The following is a 15,546-nucleotide window of genomic DNA, read 5'->3' as shown; positions in this document are numbered from 1 at the left end:
TCGCGGCGCCGATCGGCGCTTCTGGTGTGCGACCTGCTTAAGGCTCCAGATCAAAAACTGCTAAAACCTTAAATTAAAGAATCAAATTAGCAGAGTCTGACTTATTTGAGCTAATGCTATAAATTGTTGTTAATCTGAGGCTTTATTTTCAATATTTTAAGACCTGCTAAGATCTGATTATTATTGTTTTCATATAAAAAAATCAAAGTGCCATAGGTTTTCAGATGACTACAGTATATTCTGAAGAACACTATAAAAACAGACATTATATACCCTGATTGGAATTAGAGAACATCACTTAATGTGTGAGATGGTGAGCCCTTCTAAAGTGACTGTAACCTCTGGACAGCAGCTTGATCAGATAAAAATGGCAAAGTGCTGCGATCTTTACGGTGTCACTAACACATTCAAGTCTCTAAAAAAGACTGGTCATCCACAAGGACAAAAGCATCTGAGGTTTCTCACCACTTCAGTGACTCCACATTTAAAGGAATTTGGACTGAAAACAGTGACCAAACTTCTGACCAGCAGAAAGATTCACATAGGAATAAGCCCTGTCCACTCAAGTTGAAGAAACTTTTAGTTTCTCTCAAACAAGTTATGAAAACTCTTTCATTTTTAAAGCCAGTGACCTTGAGCTCCAGGCGCTGACCTTTCCTCTATATGGAAAGAGAGCCAGAGAGCATCAACTCACTGTGTGTGTGTATTCTTTAGGGTGGGGAGTGTGTATAAAACTGACGTTTGGAATTGTTAAGCCATGTGTGTGTAGGTTATTGTCCGCCGGCCTGTGTTTTTTTTCCCCCTCAGACACACAGCGAGATAAATGTGTTTTGGAACGGGGGGCATTGTACCACATCCACCAGCACAGGGAGGCATGGGGCACTATCATTTAGATAAAACAAATTACCAGCAGCCACAACCAGAGAGAGAGAGAGAGAGAGAGAGAGAGAGAATGATAGAGGGGAGAACATACATTGCAGCGCAGATAGAAAAACGCCCAGCAGGTTGGAGATTCTCTCTCTCTCTCTCTCTCCCTCTCTCTCTCTCTCAGCACACAAAGCTATTTTCTCTGGCCAATAGCGGCGCAGCGGCACAGGAAAGGCGAGCAGTAAATTCCCGCTGGGTAATTAAAATCAATAGCCACGACTCACTCAGTAGCCAACAAGGTCAAACGCTGGAGAGGAACCGGGATAATGCCCAAACAGATAAATAAAAAAATAAAGTGAGGTGTCACGCTGTTTCATTAACCCTGCGTGGGGAGAGGTGAGTGAGCGTGTGTGTGTGTGTTTGGAAGGGTTTGCGGGTACACAACAGATGCGGGTCTTGAACTCAACCCTACTCAAACAAAGGCCAGATACTGCAGCTGGTGGACTCATACACTTACAGTATACTGTATATTTTAAAATGTATGTATTTTATTTTTGTTAATGCATTGGAAACATGAAATGATGTGTGTTGAATGTTTTTAATCTAACATTTTTTAAATGGTTTTATATTTTATTTTATTTGGGACAGTCTCACCAAGGCTCCTTGGTAAACAGAAACAGCAAAAACACAGTATAAATACTATTATTGTAGACTTTTATAACCCCTGAATTATAATTATTTTAATTTTTTACATGATCCAATAGTCAATTTAACTAGATATAAATATGTTTTAATAATTTGTAAATAAATAAATAGATGTTTATCTATTTTTAAAAAGTAATAAAAAGTCAAAATGACTAAAATTGTAATTTATTCAAATGACCAGAATAATCTTTAAAAAAAAATCTTTCAAACTTTAGCTGTTTTATTCAATATATTATTCTGATTATTTTTGTTGTTATTGTTATTATTATTGTTATTTATGCTTAAAGTCTCCAAGAAATTAAAACTAACCATATGATTGTTAGCTCACATTGCTAGTGTTGTGGTGAACAATTCATTTGTGCATGTCATTAAGAAAAAAAAAGTTAGCCCTTCTAATCTTTTATTGAAACCTGAAAATGCACTTCCTGTTTGTTTTCTGTTTTATTATTAGGTTACAGTATTTAACATATTAACATACAACAAACCACTTCAAATGTCAGTTTTGACACCTAACAGAAATGGTGAGCAGAAGCAGTCTGTTAGGTTGTAATAGCTCTTCTAAAACCCATTTCCCAATTTTTCTGAATGAAATGCCCACTTTACTGCATCCAATCAGGCCAAGGTAGAAAAAACAAGCCACACCCACTGTTTGCTTATTTAAAATTCTGTTTCTCTAGGAACTACGTCACAATATGAAAATAATAACGATTGCAGCTTCCGGTCCATTGGGACTTCAGTGTTTTTTGAGGAAATTGTGCTGAATTGTTTTGTCCAGAATTCTGTTTTTTATGTATAGTTAAAAAAAAACAGCATTTGTTTAAAATATAAAACTGTTTATTTTAGTCGTTAGTATGGTGGCCGAGAGAGTTTAATGTGCTGCAATTTAAGAAAACAAATGGACTTACAAAAAGCCCTAGCAAATTAAAAGAAGGTTTTAATATGTTTGACAGCAACGCAAATAAATAAATAAAAACTTGCTGTATATCCCCACAACACAAATAAAATCTTGCTGCATTTTCCTACAAAACAAACTAATTTTAAAAATTTATGCATTATCCCACAAAACAAACAAATAAAAAAACGCGCTATATTTTCCATCAACGCAAACAAATTGAAAAAATTTGCTGCATTTTCCCACAATGCAAACAAATAAAGAAAAAGTTGCTGCATATTCTCAAAACGCAAACAAATAAAAAAATGTGCTACATTTTCCCACAACACAAACAAATTTTAAAAACTTGCTCCATATTCCAACAACGCAAACAAATAAAAAAATTGCTGCATATTCCCACAACATAAACAAATAAAAAGCGCACTACATTTTCCCACAACGTTAACAAATAAAAAAATGTGCTGCATGTTCCCACAAAACAAACAAATAAAAAACTTGCTGCATATTCCCTTACACAAAAAAAATAAAAAGCGCTACATTTTCCCACAACACAAACAAATAAAAAATATGCTGCATTTTCTCATAACGCAAACAAATAATAAAAAAAAACGTCCTGCATTTTCTCACAACGCAAACAAATTTTAAAATCGAGCTGCATTTTCTCACAACGCAAACAATTTACAAAAATGTTCTGCATTTTCTCACAACAACAGAACACAAAGGAAATGTTCTAAAAACAGGACGGACACCAGTGTGCCGAGACTGCTCAGTAAAGTTGTAGGTGATCTTTAAATGCTGAGTTTTTTTGTTTGTTTATTTTAATATCCTGATTCCTGTATCTTTTGTATTTATTAGGGTAAAAAAAAAAAATTCCATTGTGTTGTGAGAAAATGCAGCGTTTTCGTAAAATGTTTGCATTGTGAGAAAATGCAGTGTGTTTTATTTATTGTTTGCATTGTGGAAAAAGCGTTGTGAGGATTTTTAGCATGTGTGCTGTCAAACTGATAAAGATATTTTCTCAATTTGCTGGTGTTTTTCTAATTGCATGTGTTTTCTTAAATTGCAGCATGTTAAGCTCTCTCGACCTCCGTACATTAGTCTTAATTGGATTGATTTTAAGTATTTGTTTAAATAATAACAAAACATATGAACAATAATAGTTGTTGTTGTTGTTGTTGTTGTATTATTATTTGTCTTAATATTGTTTCTGTTATTATTATAATTATTATTATTATTATTATTATTATTATTATTATTATTATTATTATTATTGTTGTTGTTGTTGTTGTTGTTGTTGTTGTTGTTGTTGTTATTATTATTAAAAATATTAATATTAGTAGTAGTAGTAGTAGTAGTAGTAGTAGTAATATTGTCATTAATATTATTATTATTCTAACCTGCAGAAAACGGCCAGCAGGTTGGATTTATTATTATTATTATTATTATTATTATTATTATTATTATTATTATTATTATTATTATTATTATTATCATTCATTAATTTTTTTATTGGCTTAGTTCGTTTATTCATTAGAGGTTAGCCACAGCAGAATAAACCGCCAACTTATCCAGCATATGTTTTACGCAGCGAATGCCCTTCAAGCCGCAACTCGGGAAACACACATAGACTTTTGCATTCACACAGATGCACTACAGCCAATTTAGCGAAATTCAATTAACTTATACCGCATGTCAACACAGGGAGAACATGCAAAGTCACACATAAACATACAAACACACATAAATGCCAACTGACCCAACCGGGGCTCAAACCAGCGATCCTCTTCCTACCCATTGCGCCACCGTGCTGCACTAATATTATTATTTTTATTACTATTATTATTATTGTTATTATTATTTCATTTTTGAGCAAAGTTGTATATTGAGTCATCTAAATGAAAAATGGCATTCTTTTGCAAAGTATTTATAAGAATGTGTAAATAAATTACTATCCGTAAAGAAATACCTAAATGTATATGCTTATATAAAAACAATAAACATTTAAATAAGTACAGGAGCATGTTAAAATGTGAATCGACAATAACATGTTGATGATAAACTCTATGTGTCTCTGATGCTGACATGCATTAGAGGTCATTAAATGCATGTCTGTGAGTGTGTGTCTTGGACCGAGCAGGCACCTGTCCTGTGTGTTAACACTCTTTGGAGACGTGTAGAGATAACAGTGCCGTCCAAGTCCCCCAGAGCATTTCTCAGCTTGATCGTTCATTTGCTGTCTTTTCCTCCACAGAGAAAAGCTAATTCACTTTCATTTCGCCTCAGCGGTTCACTTTGTTCAGGTCGCAGAGGAGTGCGTGTATGTGCTTGTGTCTGTGTGTGTGTAGATGATGCTCTGTTATGCTGTGTAACCACCATCACTGCTTTCAGATTTGCATAGTTCTACTTAGCTGTTTTTTGCTCATGGGCTTCCTAATGAGCATCAGGGTGGAGCAGGCTCTTTTAAATGGCCAATCACAACGCTGCACCCGAGGGGTTCACTATTACTGGAAACACACCAAGGAGCGTGTGTATATTTCTGTAAACCGCTTGACTAGATAGCACGTGGAGTAGTCCTGGTATCCAGAAATTAGGAGTGTATAGTTATAGCTCAGCTTTAAAGGTGTACATGCAGCAGTAGCAAAATACTGTGTTAAAGCATGTAGTTTATTAGGCAATGCTAAATATATATTCTGCCCTTTCCTTTTCCATTTTATTTCAGTGTATAATGAATTTTATTGTATTTTTTTTTTTACTTTATTCTCTTTCATTTAAACCAGGGGTGCCCAAAAATTTTGTTATGGAGGACCTAAAGGTAAACATACCAAACTGCACTGTAAAAAACTGCAGGGTTCTGCAAAATTCATTCAGGTTGTCGCAACACAAATCGATTAAGTTAACACATTTAAGTGCATTTAAGTGCAGTTTTAAGAATTGTGTTGTTTAAGTTCATTTTACATAAGTATGTTGAACAAGTAGCAATATATATATTTTTTGAGTGTTTATTAGTGTCCATGGGTAATTTTGTTAATTTAGTTCATACATTCAATAATGTAATATGTACAGTATATAATTTATATATTTTTTCATGATGAACTTATTAGAATAAAAACATAATTCCTTTTTAACACAATGGCAATCAGTGCCAATATAGTAAAGTTGCACCTGCCTCTGCTGATGTCTTTTTGTATTCAATAGATCATTCACAGTGTAGATTTAAAATCAGACATTTATTTAATTAAACATTTTGCAGTAATGCAACATTTTCGTTCTTTCTTTCTTTCTTTCTTTCTTTCTTTCTTTCTTTCTTTCTTTCTTTCTTTCTTTCTTTCTTTCATTTTCTCTCCTATTTATTTTATTTCAGTTTATAGTCTTTCGTCTTTATTTATCTTTTATTCACTCTCATTTAAACCAGGGGTGCCCAAATATTTTGTTATGAAGGACCAAAACCCAAATTTGATTGAGGGCTGTGGGCCAAAGGTAAATGTTCCAAACTGCACAGTAAAAAATGCAGGGTTCCACATTCAATCAGGTTGTCCCAACACAAATCGATTAAGTTAACACATTTAAGTAGACTAAACATAAAACAACTATGTTGTCCCAAAAAATCAAGAATTGTGTTGTTTAAACTTATTTTACATACACTACCGGTAAAAAGTTTGGGGCCAGAAGGATTTTTTAAAATTTGCTCACCAAGGATGCATCTATTTTCAATGTTGCTCATTAAGGCTGCATTTATTTAATCAAAAAACAGTACAAGTTGTAATATTGTTTGTGTGTGTGTGTGTGTGTGTGTGTGTGTGTGTGTGTGTGTGTGTGTGTGTGTGTGTGTGTGTGTGTGTGTGTGTGTGTGAGTGATTGCAACATAAAATAACTGTTCAGAAGTAGTTATTATCCGTAATAAGTGCCTAAATGTATATATTTTTTTCTTAAATAAATAAAAGTATAGGATATATCATATTTAAATATTTAATTGAAATATTATTTTTTACAACAAAATATCAATAATTTTAAAGGTTTAAGTTGTGTTACCTTAAAGGGGTAGTTCACACAAAAATGACAATTCTATAATAATATGTATAGTAAAGATAATAAAGATATTTTCAAAAATGTACAAGTGAGCAAAAACAGCCATTAATTCCGCAGTATTTTTTGTTCCTACTATGAAAGTCAGTGGTTGCTTTTCCCCCCAACATTCAGAATATCTTATTTTGTGTTCAACAAAAGAAAGATTCACTTAGTAGAGTAAATAGTGAGTACACTTTCATCTGGGGGGAACCATCCCTTTAATATTATTGTTGTTTATTTTAATTGTGAAATGATTATTTACACCAGTGCAAAAGTCTAAATGGTTTCAACTTTCTTTTACTTTAAAATGTTTCTAATCCTAACAAAAGTTTATAGTCCCAGCTTTAAATAGGATTTGTTTTCCAATGTTTCCAATATACCCTCATGATTTTGACTAGCACTATATACATCTCTGTGTTTGTCTGTATTTATGCGCGTGGTTGACTGAAGATAAGGGAACAGCTGTGTGTTTATAACTGTCAATCGTTCAAACAAAGAAACTCCCCCAGTCCTCCATCAGTTGTGTACAGTGAGTATGCGAGTTCTTCAGCAGAAAAGAGTGATCTGGAAGAACTGGAGGCTGAATTCAGAGAGCTGTTTCCTCTCTCTTATCAGTCTGGCCGTGTGGAAGCTTCTGTCCATACTGATAGCATCTCCATCTGATCTCTCTCTCTGTCCCACAGTCAGTCGGATCTTCCTCTCTTTCTCATCTTCTCCTCTGTTATTCCCTCCATTGCCTTCAGTCCTGTGTTCTTTGCCTGTCCTTCACTGCTGTTTGCTCTCTCTCTCTCTTTCTCTCTCTCTCTTTCTGCAGATGTGCAGATTTACTTTCAGCGGCTCCACATAAAACTGATTAACAGCACAGTATATCATTTTATATGCAAATAACATCGCTTTCATTGTTCACTCTTCTCACTGTGCACTGCAGAAACGCTCATTGTTTACAGTTTGCTGCTTGTGTTTACCTTCATCTAGATGGGGTATTTTTTTAAGAGGAGAGAGAGAGACAACTGAACAGCACTGAATGCTGATGTGGATGACTGATCAGTTTGGGTTTCCAGTCTCATTCATTCCTTCATTTTCCTTCAGCTTAGTCCCTTTTTCAGAGGTTGCCACAGCAGAATGAACTGCCAATTATTCTGGCATATGTTTTATGCAGCCTATGCCCTCTAGCTACAACCCAGGATTTCCAGTCTACAGTAAAAGAATATAATGAACGACAGGTTAAAAGCAAAGGCAAAAATAAGATATTTTATCTATATTAGGCATGTAATAATACATGTATTCATTCCAAACCGTCAAACTGTAAACGTGATTTACAGAGCTCAGAGGTGGTTCCGCCATGTTGCCTTTGTAACTTGCTACACAGAAGCTTGCAACTACCCTGCCTCCGAGTTGTTCTGATTGGTCCACTAGTGTGTAACTGACATTAAGTGCAACAGATGAAAGCAGAGGCAAGGTTTCTGTTTAAGTGACAGCAGTGTTTAGCGGGTTGGGCACCGGATTTGCTGCTCGGCGCACACATGACGGTTGGAAGTATCGCACACCAGATGCCCACATTTGAATGTTATTTAATATGAAATATGCATGGCAAAACTTGAATAGTGTTCTCAGTCATAGCTGGGCGCTGCGGACAGTTGACGACTTGCGAATACCCTGATACCCTGAATTTGTGTCTTTTTTTTTTTTTTTTTACACGTTTTCAGAATAGAAAAGTGCATTTGGTGTCATCTACCCCTTACTGTGTAAAGTTTTATTTGTCATTATTTGACTTTGTTATTTTGCATCACAAGTAGCTTTTCAGTTCTGGATTTTATTTTATTTTATTTTATTTTATTTTATTTTATTATTCAGCCTGTGTCATTAAGTCTTTTTATTACCTTATCTGTTTTATTTTATTTTATTTTATTTTATTTTATTTTATTTTATTTTATTTTATTTTATTTTATTTTATTTTATTTTATTTTAATAATTAGCCTGTGTCATTGCTTTTTATTTTCCCCTTATCTATTTTATTTTTTATTATTTAATTTAATTTTTATTTCATTTTTTAATTTTTTTATTTTATTAATTTTTTTCTATTATTTTTTATTTTATTTTTTTTTTATTTTATTTTTTTTCTAGACGTCACCTTTTTCACGATCTTTGTTTTATTTTCGCTTGACTTTTGCATTTGCAGCTCATTGAACTTCAGTCATCAGTCATGTAAGAAATTTCCAAGTAAAACAGAACATTAAACAGAAGATAATGCAGTTGTTGATTGAATTGTGATGTTGATGCTATGGCTGATTAATATTATTTTCCTACATATGCAGCCTTGCTTACATAAAACGAGAACTGATGATTAAAGATTATGAACTCAAACTTTTGATTTCTCATATCAACATCACATTAACCAATGGATATTTGTTGAGAAAGCAAATAGAGCACATCTTATTACCATTGTTTTTCTTTATTTCTTTCTCACAGGCAAAGACTTCCAGCCAAGAATGTGTATTACTACCGCTGCCCTGATCATCGGAGGAACTACGTGATGTCTTTCGCCTTCTGTTTCGACCGAGAGGATGATGTTTATCAGTTTGCATACTGCTACCCCTACACCTATTCGCGTCTGCAACATTACCTGGCCAGCCTGGAGCGCAGAAACCTCGATTACCTGCAGCGAGAACAGCTGGGCCTCAGTGTGGTTAGTCAATGCATGTTTCTACACCACATGTGTTTTAGCGCCTGTTTTTTCAGGTGTTTCTGTCATTTTTTATTATGTTAGCATCTTCCTCTATCTGCTGTGCACGGCAATCTTATTTTCTATAAGGGGGCGCACACATGTAAGTGTCTTTGAGGATGCATGACGGTGTGTGAACACACAGGTACTGGATCATTCACACTGCCTACAGTCCCGTCTGCGCTCTTATCAAATAATTGTAGAGGAAAACTCATTAGGAATGCTCAAGAGATTAAAGCCCTCTTTTAGGGCCTTCATCACTTTTACGTTCGTCAAGGAGAGCCAGGCACGGGAAGCCACTGATGAAAGGACATTTATTGATAAGAAATATGGTGTCAATGGAAAAAAAAAGAAATCTGTTTCACATGAAATGGGATTTGAAAGGGCAAATATATCAGTGCTGGATAAATGGCAAAACTATATGTTAAAAGCAATGATGGAATTGAAATACAGGTTTAAGGGGTGCAAAATTTTTCTGTGTGGACTAGAGCATTTCCTCTCAGACTGGTAAATTATTTTGGATTTTGGTCACTATTACAAGGAACTGCTGCTACAGAACATGAGCAACAGGTGGCACTGTTCGTAAGATATTATAGGTGTAACCCATCCAGTTGCACTCACGCTGCTCCAATTAAGAGTTGCCCCAATGTAGCCAGAGCCATATCACCCTGCAGCCCAAAACCAGTTACTTACTGAAGCTAAGCAGGGCTGAGACTGGTCAGAACCAGGATTGGAGACCACATGGGAAAACTAGGTTGCTGTTGGAAGTGGGGTTAGTGATGCCAGCAGGGGGCGCTTATCCTAATGCCCCAGTAAAGTGAAAGGGACACCATCCTGTCAGTGAGCGCCGTCTTGAGACGTTAAACCGAGGTCCTGACTCTCTGTGTTTTTTTATTTTTATTTATTTATTTATTTTATTATTATTTTTTTTTATACAGGGACAATGTTTAACATGACATGTTGTGCCAGAGTTAGCTATAAAGCTAATTTACATCTGTAGTCCCTGGGCAGGAAGTTGTAACAAATTTCATGGTAAAAAATAATACATTATGCACTTACAATACAATACATGCAATACATCATTATCAGTAAAATGAAATCAAATCAGTGGCTGCATATTTTTTTTATTATTTAGTTTTAAAATGATTAAAAGTGATACTCTCTCTGATATACACTGGTATGTTATTCGATCTTTCTGCTGTTCTAACTAAAAAACTGATTGTCCAAAAGCAGTTCTCTTAAGTTTAAGGGCGTACTCACACTATGTATAGTTGCCTTGAACCGGGCCAAAGCACGCTTGTCCCTCTTCCCGTCTACCCCGACGGCCCGCACTCACATTTCATTCGGGCCTGTTCACGCTTACGTCATCGATGATGCGCTGATCAGAAGCACTCTCGCTCAGCACAGTGGAGATTTCTTTAGTTATGTCGAAAATAAGCCCAAGTGAAGTGAGCCCGATTCAGCGCACTCACACTTCTCAAAGGATCCGGGAAACGGGCCTGGGCACGTATAGCATTGTGTGAGTAGGCCCTAACTGAACAATCACTTCTAACCGGTGACCTAGTCTGTCTTATATTGTCCTTGCCAACAATCACACTTTGTTTGAGGGGTGGTGGTGCAAGATCATTAAATATTTTATAAATTAAATATACATCAACATAAAATAAGAAACTGTCGGTTTATTAATCAGTTATTTAAAATCCCATGGCATTTCTCATAAAGAGAAGGGGTGTCTGGGTGTCTTGGCCAAAACCCCTCTCCTTTGGCCCTTACCCGTCATGGCCTCCAAATCATCCCCATCCACTGAATTAGCTCTATCAACGTCTCTCCACTCCCCCTGTATTTGGTGTATGGTGAGCGCTGGCGCCATTGTTCTGTGGCTGCCGTAGCATCACCCATTGCTGCACACTGGTGGTGGTGTGGAGAAACCCCCTCATGATTGTGTAGCCAAACACAAAAATGCGCTATATAAAAATGCACATTGCATTAAGCCTCTCATGAGAGGTGGGTGCACTAACAAGTATGCCAATGATCACTGCCTGTAGTGTCACTTATGAGGCCAGGGGAGTGAGATTTACCTGAACAGCTCTTACGAACTGGCCTTGGTTACACACATCACCCTAAACCTCACTCGGATCTGGGTCACAGCACCAGTGTGACCCTTCCAGTTCTATTCACACTACTACAGTGGGATTCACTCATGGGAGTGGATTTTCAGCATGAGAGTCAGGCATGCTATTAAGGGGGCTAAAGGCCATAGCCCCTAGTGTCAGTCACTAAAGAGCCCCTTGAGGCCAGTTTTTTTCCAGCCTGATCTCACAAGGAAATGTAACTATTTTACATTGTGTCAGTTAAGTAGATAATTTGTTTGAGTGTACAATTTTAAAAAGGAGGCATGGCATCCAAACCCTAAACCCAACCATCATTGAGGGATAAGCAAATCGTACTAAATTTTACCAATGGGATTGTAGGAAGTCATACGAATTAGCCAATAAATCAAATAGTTTCAAATTGCCTTAAGAGCGTGTTGGTTTTATCAGGTCAGCTCTTAGCAGCTGGCCTCGATTACACTCACCCCTCCTCTGGGTCACAGCACCAATATAGTCCTTCTTCTCTTGAACTCATAGCATTTAAAGCAGAATTTGACTCAACATTTTAAGTATGGGTTGAGGGCTCACTAAAGGCCAGGACACACCAAGTTGGTAGTGTTGGCTCATCTATGAGCATTTGTCAGGCTATTTTTTAATACATTAAAACATTTTACAGCAGTAAACAGCAGCTAAAAAACACATACATAAGTTTAAATTTCAAAGGATACAGCTGGAAATACTATGTCCTGTTGCCATGTTCAGATACATAGTAACAGGTGGCCATCTTTGTTTAAAAATATCCAATGTCAATTGAAGTTAGGCAGTCATATATTCTATATTTGGATTCAAGTTTTTCTTTCCACTGTGCTATTGTTTAAGGGTGTGTCTTCATCCAAAATATTGTTATAGTTTTTCCTGCACTTAGTAAAAGTATATGTAATATACTGTACATATCTGGTTTTTATTATATACATCCTGTGGTATCCCTTCAAGCATGAAAACTAGAGAGTAAAAGGTAGATCTAACTGCATTATTTTCATTATCATAATCTTTAACCCTAGTTAAAATGCAAGACATTCCTAAAATATTTGTGTGTGTGATTACCTACTTTTTCAGGCTAGTTTTTTGGGGGAGTTCCACATATTCCCTCGTCGGCTCACTTTAGTGGGAGGTTGTCCAATTCAGCAAGTAGAATTGGCACCAATAGTCGATGAAAGAGAGAACTCTGATTGGCTGTTCAGCTACAAATGCGCAAGAACAAAAAAGGGAAATCATGAAACTAAGCGGGAAGGGGGAACACAAAGAAGCTGGGTGTAGTTTTTTCACATTTCTTTATTTACAAATGATATGGAAAACCAGGTCATCAGACATATTTACACAAGTAAATCCCTCTGTGGAGAGGCATACTGTGAAAGTGCACTAAAGACTGCTTTGTTTATTGTTTGTATGTATGCAGCACTAGGTCTGGTTATTTTTTTGGTGGAATGAGAATACAGATACGTCCTTTCAAGCAGATGCTGAACGTACTTTCTTGTTTCAGTCTTTCAGCTGTTGTCCGTCTGGTGTTCACACCCATCTTTTTTATCATCTCCTTAATGTTTCATGGACTTAAGAATGACACAAATTACATGAGCTTTAATCACACATCTCTTATGTTCCTCCATTACACTCAACCCCTAATGTTTACATCAACCCGAGTCACGGGATCATTGAAGGCAGGGATCTTGCAAGAATGTCATTCAATAGTTTATCACTCCATGATGGTATAAATTTTGCTCAAACAGTTTGTAATTGAACTTCTTTAGTTTTCTCCTATCATTTTGAATCGCAAAATTTATTGTAGTAGAAATTTTAAAGGATCCAGTGAATGAGAGGATGTTTGGGTGTGATATTTTAAAGGAATCATGCAATATGATTTACAAAAGTTTATGATAGTCAGTTTAATGGGATCCAAGAACAGTGAATAGATGATGCCAACCATCAAAGTCTTTGAGGACAACACCCACTTTTAATATACAAATACACTTCATAAAACGTGTACACGTGGACATTACCTACATGCTATATAACTGCAGGTTAATATAATAACTTTAACTGTTAAAAGCTAGTAGTTACACTTTATGTCACGATTTAGCAAAGAGAAGGATGAGCATTCAAGTGCCGGAACTAAAATGGTTATTTATTAATTATAAAATAAATAAAAAGACAACAAAAACAACCCGAGACGGGGAAAAAACATTACTAAAAAAATAGACTGAACATGACTTGACGTGAAGAAAGACAACGAACTGGCACAGGACAGCTGACATGAGGAGACTATCAGGAGAAATAATTAACAAACAAACAAGTGAACTGAATAAACTGTAAAAAACTGTTTTAACAACAGAGGTCTCAAAGGGTGGGTTACATACAGGAGCACATGACACAAAGAAACATCACAAGCCATGTGCTCATGTACAAACAGGAATTATTACCTGCGTGTTCACATGAAACACAACACTAAAGCACATGAACCCCTTGCTAAACACCACACCAACAGAAGACTGAAAGTAAGACTTGAGCACACAATAAATGAGAACACTTACCGTGCACTCACATCTGCACAACGTGCATGTTCCAATTCCAGTGCCAACCGAAACCGAAACCAACTATCCTTTTTCTCTTTTAGTTTAGTTTGGATTATCAAATTTGTTTCTGTTATGCTTAATAGCAGAATAATGAGATATTTTTTGAGAAATTGTTATAACTTTTCTTGAAAGTCAAGTTTACATACAATAAGATCATTATGCCTCTGAAAAAGCCCAGATGATGGCGTCAATGTTTTGGAAGTTTCTGATCTTCTCCCTTATGTGACAACATGGGAAAATCAACAAGCCAGAATCAACAAAAAAGCCAGATTACAATTTGCTAATTTACATTGGGAACAAGAAGAATTTTTAGAGACATGTCCTGTGGTCTGATTGAACAAAGATTAACCTGTTTGGCCATAATGACCAGTGTTACATTTGGAAGACAAAGGGGAAAGCTTACAAGCCCAGAAACACCATCCCAACTGTGAAGAATGGGGGTGGCAGCATCATGTTGTGGGGCTGTTTTGCTGCAGGAAAGACTGGTCCATTTCACAGCAGATGGCATCATGAAGAAAGAACATTATGTAAAAATACTAAAGCAACATCTCAAGACATCAGCCAGAAAATTAAAACTTGGCCACAAATGGGTCTTCCAAGCAGACCATGACCCTAAGCATACTGCCAAATTAGTTAAAATGTGCTTTAAGGGAAACAGAGTGAGTGTTTTGGAATAGCCATCACAAAGCCCTGATCTCAATCCTATAGAAAACTTGTGGGCAGAGTTGAAAAAGCTTGTGCGACCAAAACAGCCTACAATTACACAAGTTCTTTCATGAAGAATGGGCCAAAATTCCTTCAAACTATTGTGAGAAGCTTATGGAAGGATACCCAAAACATTTGACCAAACTTATTCAGTTTACAAGCAAAGCAAAAAATAAAAAAATAAAAAATAATCAAGGAAATGTATATAAACTTTTGACTGTGTAGAAGTAAATAAAAAATTATCAAAAAAAAAAATAAAATAAAAATCTCTCATTATTCTGGCATTTAGCAAATGTAAATCATTTATAATCCTAACGGACCTATAATAGTAAACATTTTGTATGATTTACCATCAGACTTTATTTTTTTGTATAATGGTTCCTTTTTTATAGTGTATATAAACATATGGTTTCAACTGTATACAAATAATATATACAAATATATAGAAATAAACCCGAAATATATTAAATTAAAACTATTTACTAGCCTTTGCACTTTTTAAAACACAAAAAAGCATGTATTTGCACTTGACATGCTGTTTGGACACTAATTATGTGTATGTCACTCGACTGAAAACATCTTGCAAAATGTGAATGCAAACATTTCTGCTCATCTACACCTCACCAGCTAGCATATTTCTAAAAAAAAAAAAAAATGCGTTTGACCCTCTAAGGCGAAGCATTAACAGAGCAAAAGAGGTAATTGAGATGAACTAGACAGCTCTTTTTGTGGAACTCTGTTCGCATTTACTTGCCTCATTGAGAAGTGAAAGATATGAGAGAAGTAATCCCAGTATTACACTGAATCCAGGCTTGTTCTCTGGTGCTTTACCTATAGCACGTGTGAGGGTGTGTGCGCAGTTTAAGTTCAACC

The 15,546-nt window shown here is 35.8% G+C and overlaps 1 protein-coding gene across 11 annotated transcripts in view; it reads left to right on the top strand.

The window, feature by feature from the left end:
• The window catches only part of agbl4 (AGBL carboxypeptidase 4), a 685,205-nt gene that overhangs the window by 348,198 nt on the left and 321,461 nt on the right, over positions 1-15,546 (top strand). For 10 of the 11 annotated variants that reach the window (XR_012383709.1, XR_012383713.1, XR_012383710.1 and 7 more), the window contains one exon: positions 8,999-9,215. Coding sequence is in view for 6 of the 11 variants with exons in the window: in XM_073909449.1 (XP_073765550.1) it covers positions 8,999-9,215 (217 nt within the window). In the remaining 5 variants the exon portion in view is untranslated. 11 annotated transcript variants of the gene reach the window in all.

This window comes from Danio rerio, chromosome 8, assembly GCF_049306965.1.
Source record: "Danio rerio strain Tuebingen ecotype United States chromosome 8, GRCz12tu, whole genome shotgun sequence".
NCBI classification, from domain to species: Eukaryota; Metazoa; Chordata; class Actinopteri; order Cypriniformes; family Danionidae; genus Danio; species Danio rerio.
The sequence above is the reverse complement of the archived record's forward strand: the minus strand, read 5'-3'. Positions and strand labels throughout refer to the sequence as shown.